Consider the following 10,260-nt stretch of genomic DNA (forward strand, 5'->3'; position numbering starts at 1 on the left):
GCTTGGTTTCCCCATAGGTTTGAGTCCGAGGACCATGCAAGACCTTGGTTCTGTCCAAAGCTTATGAGATTTGTTTTTTGTGCTTGTTTGTTTTTCGGATGTAAGCCCCTAGATCAGGGCGGGGAGAGCCGGCTTGAGGCCAAGAGCCCCTAAGGCTGCCTACGCCATGGGCGCTGCAAGGCGTAGCCCCTAGCAGAAGTTTATGTCGGAACAACAGCTGCACGTCAAAGGAGACGGAGGAAGCTCCGTGAATTTTTGCTTAGTAGAGAGTTGACTCCACCGCCACCTGCGCCAAGCGCGCATGCTTTCCCACAGACGGCGCCAATTGTAAGGACACGATTCCTGCGCGGCCCAGTGACATTTTTGGGTTCACGCGGGAGAGATCCCTCACAATACGATTTGTAGAGAGTGGGCTTGAAAAGCTTGGGCTTGGTCACGGGGCGATGGTCCGGTCTGGATTTCAGAAAGGTCCCTGTGGAAAATGGACTGGGCCTAAACGTTTAAAGCCCCGCCATGCTGCCACTTCTGAGAATGGGCTCCTCGGACTTAATCCGAGGACCCTTGTGATCCTTTCCCTGTGGAAGGACTGGGCCTAAACGTTTAAAGCCCCGCCATGCTGCCACTTCTGAGAATGGGCTCCTCGGACTTGATCCGAGGACCCTTGTGATCCTTTCCGGCTGTCCCACGGAGGACCTTCTCTCTTCTGTGCATGGATCGTTCCAGCGATCTTATTCATGAAGTCCTTCCTTTTTTCTCCCCCCCTTCTAGATTCACTTACTTCTCCTTTTATACTAGCGTGCATTCGATGTCCTTCGTCCACGTGTAGGGTCAGTCTTTACAAATACTGACATTGGTCCCATCAGTCTAATCCCGGAATTGTTGGGGATGACTTGATAAAGCTGCAGAGTACGGTTCTGTCAGGCATTGGGCCTTATCTAGAAGGGTATTTAGGGTAATCGCCCCAAGGTATTTTGGATTTCCTTACGAATTTATCCCTTTATTCTGGGCGGATTATGGGCTTGCCGAGGACTAGACTGTCCTCGGCTGCCTCCCAAAATTGATCTGTGCTCTGCGTCATGGAGCTTGGGCCACAGTTCTCCTCGGATTGGGCCCTCGGACTCTCTAAGGGCAAATGGGCCTGGTCCACGAATTGTTGGGCCCCACAATATATTTAATAATAAGTTATTGAATGATGTAACATTATTAAAAGTTGATTTCAGAGTTCAACAAATGGTAATTTATTGTACAAAAAAAAAAACAAATGGTAATTTGCAAGCGGTGTAACAACTCGGTCAATTTGGCATCCAACCAGTCCCGAGTTCAGGTGAGTGAACTCTCCGAGTTAGACACCTAACCAAAAAAAAAAAAAAAAAAATCTAAACTGAATGCTTCAGGAGGAGGGAAACGAACAACGGCTTATCTTTTACTTGAAACACACACACACACTCACTCTCTCTCTCTCTCTCTCTCTCTCTCTCTCAATTTTCAATGGCACTCTCTCTTCCCATTTCCAGTTTGGAAAGTGACATTAAAACCAAAAATTCAGGATGCCCAGAAAGTGAAATCGGAAGTCAAGGCCTGAGAAAGCAGATTCTCAAGAAAGGCAATTCATGGCAGACTCCATTTACAGGGGACGAAGTGGAAGGTACTCCATTCCATTTCTCTGTCTGTAGTTCATACAAAGCTAACCAAAACAAAAGAAAGCCAAAATATTTAATTTTCAGTCACTGCATGACTAATTAAATTTCATACATGCAAATTCCAGAACAGCATACTTCTGTTTTTTTTTTTTTTTTTTTTTGGTTAATATCACATGATTATGAACATGAAGTCTGAGGATGTTTCATATTTTCCAGTTCATTTTAGCGGACGCGTCGAGGGCGGGGCTTGTCTGGATTCGAATGTAGATAAAGGAACTCCATTTCGGTTCAAACTAGGCCAAAGTAAGTAGTGTGCAAATCAATTAATACTCATGGTAGAGGACTAAAATGCTTTAGCTTACGATGTTGTATGCTTGCCTTGTCATATAACTAATTTTAATTATGCTTATTTGTTTAGTAAAGAAGTTTGAATAAACTTGATTTTTTTTTTTTTTTTTTTTTTTTGGAGAATGTAATAAACTTGAATTTGATAGTGGAATCTTACTGAAATTTTTTTTTTTCTCTCTCTGTACTTTGGTTTAGTGATGATGTTTGGATTTATCTCTAGTGATGATGTTTGGTTTAGTAATTTTTTTATACACAAATTTTCAAGGAAAGTTTTATTATTCTTTTATTTTGTATTTTTCTCTTCTTTCTTTTTCCTTTCTTTGTTCACAATGCTTGCTTTCCTCTTATATGTTTAAAAGACATTGATGAAAATAGGAAAGATTTCTTTTGCATTTCCAATAAAGTTTGGCACAGAAGAATAATAATTATTTAGTTATGTAGTAAAATAGATTGGCAAGAACACATAAGGAAGCCACCAAAGAACATAGGGGGATAGCATTATGGCAGGTTCTCTTCCTGACTGCATGGGGAAGATCCCACCAAATACCACTAGAGATACTATACAAACCCCTCTCAACCAGAGAAAAATGTATCCTCTCCATTATTTCAATGCCCTCTCATTTTTTTCTCAAGCCCACTCTATGATTTTTCTTTACTAACTTAACCTTCAAATTGTCACCAACCAATCTCACTGGTTGGTATGTACCTTAGTTACTGGGTCATTCTCATTTTACAGACTAGCCACCAATAATCTTGAGGGCATCCAACTTTCATGCTCATGAAAATCCTTGTAGCAAAATACTCCTTCATGATTTCCACCTCCAGTTTCCTTTTGGTATAGGCAAGATTCAATTTTAGGTCCTTTACTAGATGATGATAGTGTTTACCAGCTGTGCCAACTGAAATCCAAAAAAATGAGACGCCTTTGTAACAACTAAATGAGAATACAAGCCATAAACCCATTAAGAGAACAGGGTTTTTGGATTTGTTTTTCAAGATTTTAATTTGTATTTTAAAATAATAATAAAAATCACAATAAAAAGAAAATAATGATAACATTGAGATGCTTTTTGAAGAGCATTTTTATAGAATTTCAATTCTATTATAACAATTTCTAAACTTTAATACCTTAGGAAGAATACTTTTATAACAATTGCTTCTGAAAGTATCAAAAAGTTGTCTGCTATGTTTGCATTGCCAAATTAAAATGGGGAAGAAGTTGTAAGAGATGGCTCTATCACTTCACAAAAATTGTCATATTAATTCTTCATAATTGTTCTTATTCTCCAATTTTCATATGTATTGAAAGTGAAAATCATAATTTTTATTTTTATTATGGAGAAACAATTGAGTTCATTAGATTGCATCTTCATTTAACTTGGTGTTTCTAGTTTCCCTTTTGTTTTCTTTTCTTTTTTTGGTCATTCCATGACAATTTGGATTTCAGGTGAAGTCATAAAAGGATTGGATGAAGGGGTTGCCACTATGAAGAAGGGTGAGAGAGCACTATTCATAATACCACCAAACTTGGCCTATGGTGAACTCGGCTTTCCACCCCTGATTCCTCCCAATTCAACTCTCATTTTTTATGTTGAAATGCTCTCTTGGACCTCCATCAGGGACGTAACTGGTGATGGAGGAATACTAAAGAAGATAACCAGGGAGGGTGAGGGATGGGCGACTCCAAGAGAAGCTGATGAAGTGTTAGGTAATATTGAATCGACAAACTAAACCATTGAAAAGTTTGGTCATTAAATTTGTGATTTCTTTTTATGCAAGTGAATTTTTCTCCCTAGGGGGATGGGGCAAGGGAAATTCAAACTAGTGACCTCATCTTCATGAGGCGTGGTCCCCAGCCAATTCTACTACCCCATGGAGTGGTTATTAACTTTGATAACAAATATCAAGTTGCTGCATTAGCTTGGGAGGTTGCTAGACCATACTTCCTATCATCATTCTATTCCATTGATTATGAAGGTTGTAATTTCAAAATGGTACTTCTGTGATACCAAAAAAGGGAAAATACAAAAGAGTGTCTTAACAATTCCATAGAAATTCAGTCATATATTCGATTCACATGAGATATTCTTATCAGCAAATCCAAAAGGCAATATAGAAAATGAAAAGAATGTATATTATCCTTTTTGGTCCATACTGGTAATTATTGTAGAAAGAAAACTATGCGCTCAAAGAAGAGGCTTAAAATTTTGAGTCCTTGAACGGACATTCACTGACACAAGGTGGAAAAAGTCTGATGGAATTAAAAAAAAAAATAACTATCACAATGAATTGAATGGTTAATCTTCTACAGACAGACAAGTTTCGCATGAAACTAAAATATTTACATATGTGAGCATGTCTTTATGTTTTGATATGAATATTCTTTAGCTGATGAAGTAAACATAAACACAATAATAGAGCACTGCTTGTATAATCTAATCCCCATCATTCAAAGGGTGAGATTCTAATAACTCCTTCAGAGTCTGATCTAAACATTCATGGAACGTTCATTTGAAGTAGCCTTTAGACCTGGTTGTGGATGGGATCGGGTGGGACTTGGACTGCTTTCGGAAAAAATTAAGAATGTCTGAAGTTAACTAGCCAGATCATCAGCTGTGTTATTTTTTCCTATTTAATTATTTTTATACTTCTGGGAGTGCATGATTACATTTGCGTTCTTCTATCTTTTCAGTGAAGTATGAGGCACGACTTGAGAATGCAGCACTTGTCTCCAAGTCTGATGAAGGTGTGGAGTTTAATGTAAGTGATGGTAAGTTGAACTTGCTTGTTAATTAATTATGGAATTACATTTCCATTCAATTAGAATCAGATTTCTTTATCATAATTACTGTGAAGAAACATCTATAATAATTAGCTATGACTTAGAAAAATGTTAGTCTGCCTATTCTCAGAAGTTTTTGGTTTTTTCCTCCTTTATGGGAACAGGTTATCTTTGCCCTGCCATAAGCAAAGCAGTGAAAACAATGAGAAGGGGTGAGAAAGCAGAGCTAGCTGTGAAGTTTTCATGTAAGTTGGTGCTGTTACTTGTTCCCTTTGAGGCAGTATGTCTTAAGTAAATGTACTTCACTTTTCTTTGTTCTACACCTTCTACTAGAGAACATATATTAAGCTCAAGTCATTCCTTTTCAGATGGTATTAGACAAAATGAAAATGGAGCTACAGACACTGATGATGTTCCTTCCGATTCTAATTTAACCATCAAACTTGAACTTGTGTCCTGGAAAAGTGTCGTTGATGTCACCGGAGATAAGAAGGTCCTTAAAAGGATCACAAAAGTTGGTGAAGGCTTCGACCGTCCAAATGAAGGATCCGTGGTGAAAGGTAATCTTATGATAAAAAATATTCTAGTTTGTCATTCTCATTTGTCTATTGAATTTTCAAATGTAGATAAAAAATAATCCTGACAGTTTTCATAATTCATTTTTCTCAGTGATATACTATGGTAAATTGAAAGATGGAACAGTTTTTGAGAGGAAGGGGTCAAATGAAGAACCTTTTGAGTTTACAACCCTAGAAGGTACTTTGTTTTCTTGTGTGCACTACTTTTTGGAATGATCAATAATCTGTGCATCTTTTGTAATCTTGATAATTGTCGCATAACTTTGCAGAACAGATAAATGAGGGTTTAGACAGAGCAATCATGACTATGAAAAAAGGAGAACAAGCCCTAGTCACTGTCACCAGAGGATATTTGCATAGCAATGACATTTCAGGGATGGCAAATGAAGACCTTTTTTATGAAGTCGAATTGATTGACTTCATTAAGGTTCTCCATTCTTATATCTCCTATTCCACTTCTGTTTGGAAAAGGAAGTGGCAATCATTTGTGAAGCATTGATCATATGTTCCTTTAATTCCTTCAAGCAAAACTTTTTATGGTCAATATTCTAACAAGTTGTGTTGAATCTGTTGGTGGCTGTTTACTGACATTTTATTCACAAGACTTCTGTTATGCCTTGTGATGCTAACCAAATATGATGTGATTTGTAATAAAAAGCATAAAACAAAAGATTGAGATATTGCAAGTACAGTTAAAGATTCTTAATGGGCAATTATTATCTTGGGATGTTTTAAGTCTTCCCATATAATTAGTGTGATTGACTCCTGATTTAAACTAACCAGAGTGTCTCCTCTTTCTAGATATGCTCAACAATGCACTTCCTAGTTTCTGTCCTCAGCACCTTTTTTTTTTCTATTTATTTCCTGCTAGTACAATTTTTATTTGTATCTTGAATCTAAAAATATAGTATGAAGAAGGCCTTAGATCTAGTTGCCTTTATTACTTGTCAAGTTCATAGTTAAATTCTAACAGGAACTGAAAATTTAAATTTGCATAATTCACTCATTTAAAACTTTCTTCCTATCATCTTCAGTCATATGAGTTTGAATATTAGAGCTCTTTTTGTAGATGAGTTATTCCACTAAAATCAAGCACATGTTTCATGTTGAGCACCAATTTGGACTATTTTGTACCACTTATTTCATGTCCTCTGTTATATATTTTTGTTTAAAAATTATAATGATAAGGATAATCATACAATAATAAAACCTTAAATCAATGCTAATGTGAGTTGCACATTAGAGCTTAAGAATAATGTGTCAAGCTTAAGAAAACAGCATCCTTTTCTTATGAGCATTATGTAGCCTGTACCCATTTTCAACTTATTGCCCATGTCTCAGGAGCTAATTTTTTTTTTCTGCAATTTCCATGTGGATTTCAAAATCATTATTTCTTTTATAAACTAGGAACAATAAGAAGTGGTGGGCAAGACCAACTCTGATGTGTATGCTAATTACGATTTTTTTTTTTTTTCCTTGTTCTGATGAATTTATCCTGTGTACAGGAGAAACCATTTTGGAAGATGGACACTAAAGAGAAAATAGAAGCATGTGAGAGGAAGAAAAATGATGGAAATGTGCTGTTTAAGGCCGGGAAGTTTTGGCTTGCTTCCAGAAAATATGAGAAGGAAATTTCCTCTGATATGAAAATTCTTTTATTATACTAGGAGATAGTCTATAATGTGAATGAAGTAATAGTATTTCTGCATGGACTGGCATTTATCTTTAGAGGGGGGGGGGGGGGGATGATGTTGAGCATTAACTGAAGTATCTGCTTAACTGCTATTTTCAGGCTGCAACATATGTAGAGTTTGACCACTCTTTCACTGATGATGAGAAGTCCATAGCAAAGGCCCTATGGTTTTCAAGTAATTTGAACAGTGCAGCTTGTAAACTTAAATTGGGGGACTATCTTGAAGCTTCAACACTATGCACAAAGGTATGTTCCTCCCCACACCCTTTTTCTTTCTCTTCATTGGCAAATAATCTACAGAGCCAAAAGGGTATAGAGTGCTTGATATGGTTGTGATGCAGCAAGCACTGTATTCGAGGGTATAGAGTGTTTGATATAGTACTGATACAGGTCTTTTCTGATTTCCAGCTCGAGTCATTTTAGTTGGATTATTGTCTCTTGATTGTATTTATAAGATTCTAGAGTGCTTGATATAGTAGTGATGAATCAATCTAGACATAGAAACACTGGTATTGATGCCGGTGATGCTTGGAATGGATTGAAGCCTGGTGGAAACTTGATTCATGGAAGGGTCTGCTTTCCTATGGATGCCTCACAAATGAAAACTACATGCCTCTTAATGGCAGTATGGTGCTGGCAGTCTTGACTTTTTCTCAGACATTAACATTACCTGTTTACATTTTTATACACAAAAAGGGCATTTTAAAGCTTCAATATCTCAATAATCAATCATAGAAATTTCTTCATTGTAAGATAACAAGAATGAATACTGCTTTTTTGCTTTGCATCAGGTCCTAAAACATGATCCATGCAATGTCAAAGCTCTATATAGACGATCCCAAGCATATCTAAAAATATCTGAGCTAGACAAAGCCGAGGATGATATTAAGAGAGCTCTAACTAGTGATCCAAATAATAGGTATGAGTGTTGTGAATCCCATCTCTTCCTCTTTCTCTCCACTTCCCTCCCACTGCTGAATTCATTGTATTGATAGTATGAAGACCAATTTGAGTAGATACTTCCTCTATGAATTTTTTGCTTATATTTTTCTTCAATTCATTAATACATTATTCCTTCATTGATTTTGAAATAATAGAGATGTGAAACTCGTGTACAAGGAGCTTAAAGATAAGCAAAGGGAATATGCTAGATATCAAACTGAGATTTTCAGCACAATGCTTTCAAGAATGGGATAGTTGAAAAGTATTCCAGTTCTTCTCTACTAGCAAAGCTTCACTAATACTGGAATCATATGGGATTAATTTCTTTGATTTGGCACCAATTTGTTCTCAAGTGGTGGCCCATTGTATGGAAACCAGCCTTGTATTGTTTAATTCATGATATTAAAAGTTTTTTTTTTTTTTGGCTGAATGATATTAATAGTTCAATACACATCTATTGCTTATGTATTATAGTTAGATAATTGGGCAGTTGTAGAGGACAATATCAGTGAACAATCTGATTTTGAAGCAAGACAACCAAAACTGATGCAATAACAAAATTGAAGAATTAAAAAAGAATAAAAAGTGATCTAGGAGTCAGCACCAAGAAAGAGGACATAAACTTAAGAGTTGGCTGAAGTTAGCATCAATATTTTGATAAACAAACTTTAACGTAGTTTGACAACCCAAGCCTACCCTTGTCTCTCTCTCTCTCTCTCTCTCTCTCTCCTATTCACGCCCTTTCCACAACAAAACACTCTCTCCCCATCAACTTCAACACTCTCTTCTGACCACAGCAGCGTCTCCACCCTCTCACCACCGACCTTGAGCTCTTCAAACCCTCACTCCGCCTCTCATTTTCTGCCCCTCACTTCTCCGCTAGATCCCTCCGTTACCAAGAGGGTTGAAGGTGCTTTCTCTCCTCCCTCATCTCGAACTCCAGAATCCCAGACTCCCAACTCTGAACACAACCCACGTTGCTCATCTTTCTCACCTTCAACTTGTAAACCCATCGCAGCACTATGGCTCTGTTGGTACGATCTTATTTCTTGCCGTTATCATGATTTTGTCTATATATCTCATAAATTTTTTACTTCAGATCTCGTAAATTTATCTTGAACAATCAAATGCTGTTGCTTAATTGCTCTCTATATAGGTAGACAAAGACAGAAAGAGCTATTGAAGGAGAAGAGAAGTAGCAATAGATCTGGTACTACTTCCCTTCTCCTTTAATACCTCTATGACCAAAGTTTGTTTGGAATTGTTTCTTAAGCTTATTCTCTAGCTTTTCTACGGCTTTTTATGGAAATCTTCTTCTTTTTTCCTCGAAATGATTAATGAAAAATTTGCTTGATGTTACTGATCTTGTTCTTTTATATTTATATATATATATATATATATATATATATATATTTTTTTTTGTTGGCTTCTATAACCCACGGTTTTATGTAATAAGTTCATGATGGTGCTTATCTCAGTGCTGTTGCTTAAACTTATTTTCTAGCATTTCCTCGGCTTTGTATGGATATGTGTTTGAGGCCATTGGTTCAAGTCTCATGCCAAGTTTGAGTCCTAATATATATTTTGTGACAAAAACAACAAAAAATCAGAAATTTTCTGTGTGTTTGTATTTGTGTGCAAGTGCTGTGTGTGGAGGTGGTTCTATTAGGTTGCTTAGTTATTAGGCTCTCCTACATTTATTTTATTCAAGAGCAATCCATTCTTTGTGCCTTTTGAATTGGGTTGTCTATACATGTAGGGGTGGAGGTTTCAAACAATGTCAGAGGCAAGTAGTTATAACACCAATTCTAGTCAGCATTCGTGGCATCCACATCTCCCTGCCCTTCCATCAAGTATCCATGACCAACCAACTCATCCACTAAATGTAACAGATATGGGCGTGTCATGCAAAACATCTCCAAGCATTTATTAGGATTACTATCAAGTTCATCCATGTATCCTGGCCCCGTGAGGATACTATCACGCATGGGCTGTTTATCATAATGTTGCTGCATATAGGTGAACATTTCACCTAACAAAGGATTCACAAAGTCAAACTCTATTTCATCTTCGCTATTGCACTCTGAACCCCACCAGTCATCATCATCAGTATCATGACCAACGTCATCATCATCAACGTTGTTGAAGTATGATTCGTCAAAATCATAAGTCAGGAATGCATCTAACCATTCACTCCTTGATGCCATTATTACCTACACACCACAACAACATACTATTAACATATGTGATGTATATAGTAAACCAATGCTAATAACA

The 10,260-nt window shown here is 36.9% G+C and overlaps 1 protein-coding gene across 1 annotated transcript; it reads left to right on the plus strand.

Moving 5' to 3' along the window:
• The first annotated feature begins 1,411 nt into the window (after positions 1–1,411).
• On the plus strand, positions 1,412–8,407 carry LOC115953488 (70 kDa peptidyl-prolyl isomerase-like). Its single transcript, XM_031071170.1, has 12 exons — positions 1,412–1,645; positions 1,857–1,943; positions 3,436–3,696; positions 4,681–4,758; positions 4,935–5,015; positions 5,139–5,330; positions 5,440–5,526; positions 5,618–5,775; positions 6,854–6,976; positions 7,141–7,287; positions 7,833–7,960; positions 8,139–8,407. Exons 1-12 carry the CDS (start codon positions 1,489–1,491, stop codon positions 8,236–8,238), a joined length of 1,599 nt encoding a protein of 532 aa, XP_030927030.1. The 5' UTR covers positions 1,412–1,488; the 3' UTR covers positions 8,239–8,407.
• The last annotated feature ends 1,853 nt before the right edge of the window (positions 8,408–10,260 follow it).

This window comes from Quercus lobata, chromosome 7, assembly GCF_001633185.2.
Source record: "Quercus lobata isolate SW786 chromosome 7, ValleyOak3.0 Primary Assembly, whole genome shotgun sequence".
NCBI lineage: Eukaryota > Viridiplantae > Streptophyta > Magnoliopsida > Fagales > Fagaceae > Quercus > Quercus lobata.

Bases quoted from the DNA above. Each gene is read 5' to 3' on its own strand.
- LOC115953488 (XM_031071170.1), top strand. From the start codon at position 1,489: ATGGCACTCTCTCTTCCCATTTCCAGTTTGGAAAGTGACATTAAAACC. The intron at 5,527-5,617 runs GTACTTTGTTTT...ATAACTTTGCAG, and splicing joins TGAGTTTACAACCCTAGAAG to AACAGATAAATGAGGGTTTA. The intron at 7,288-7,832 runs GTATGTTCCTCC...GCTTTGCATCAG, and splicing joins CTTCAACACTATGCACAAAG to GTCCTAAAACATGATCCATG.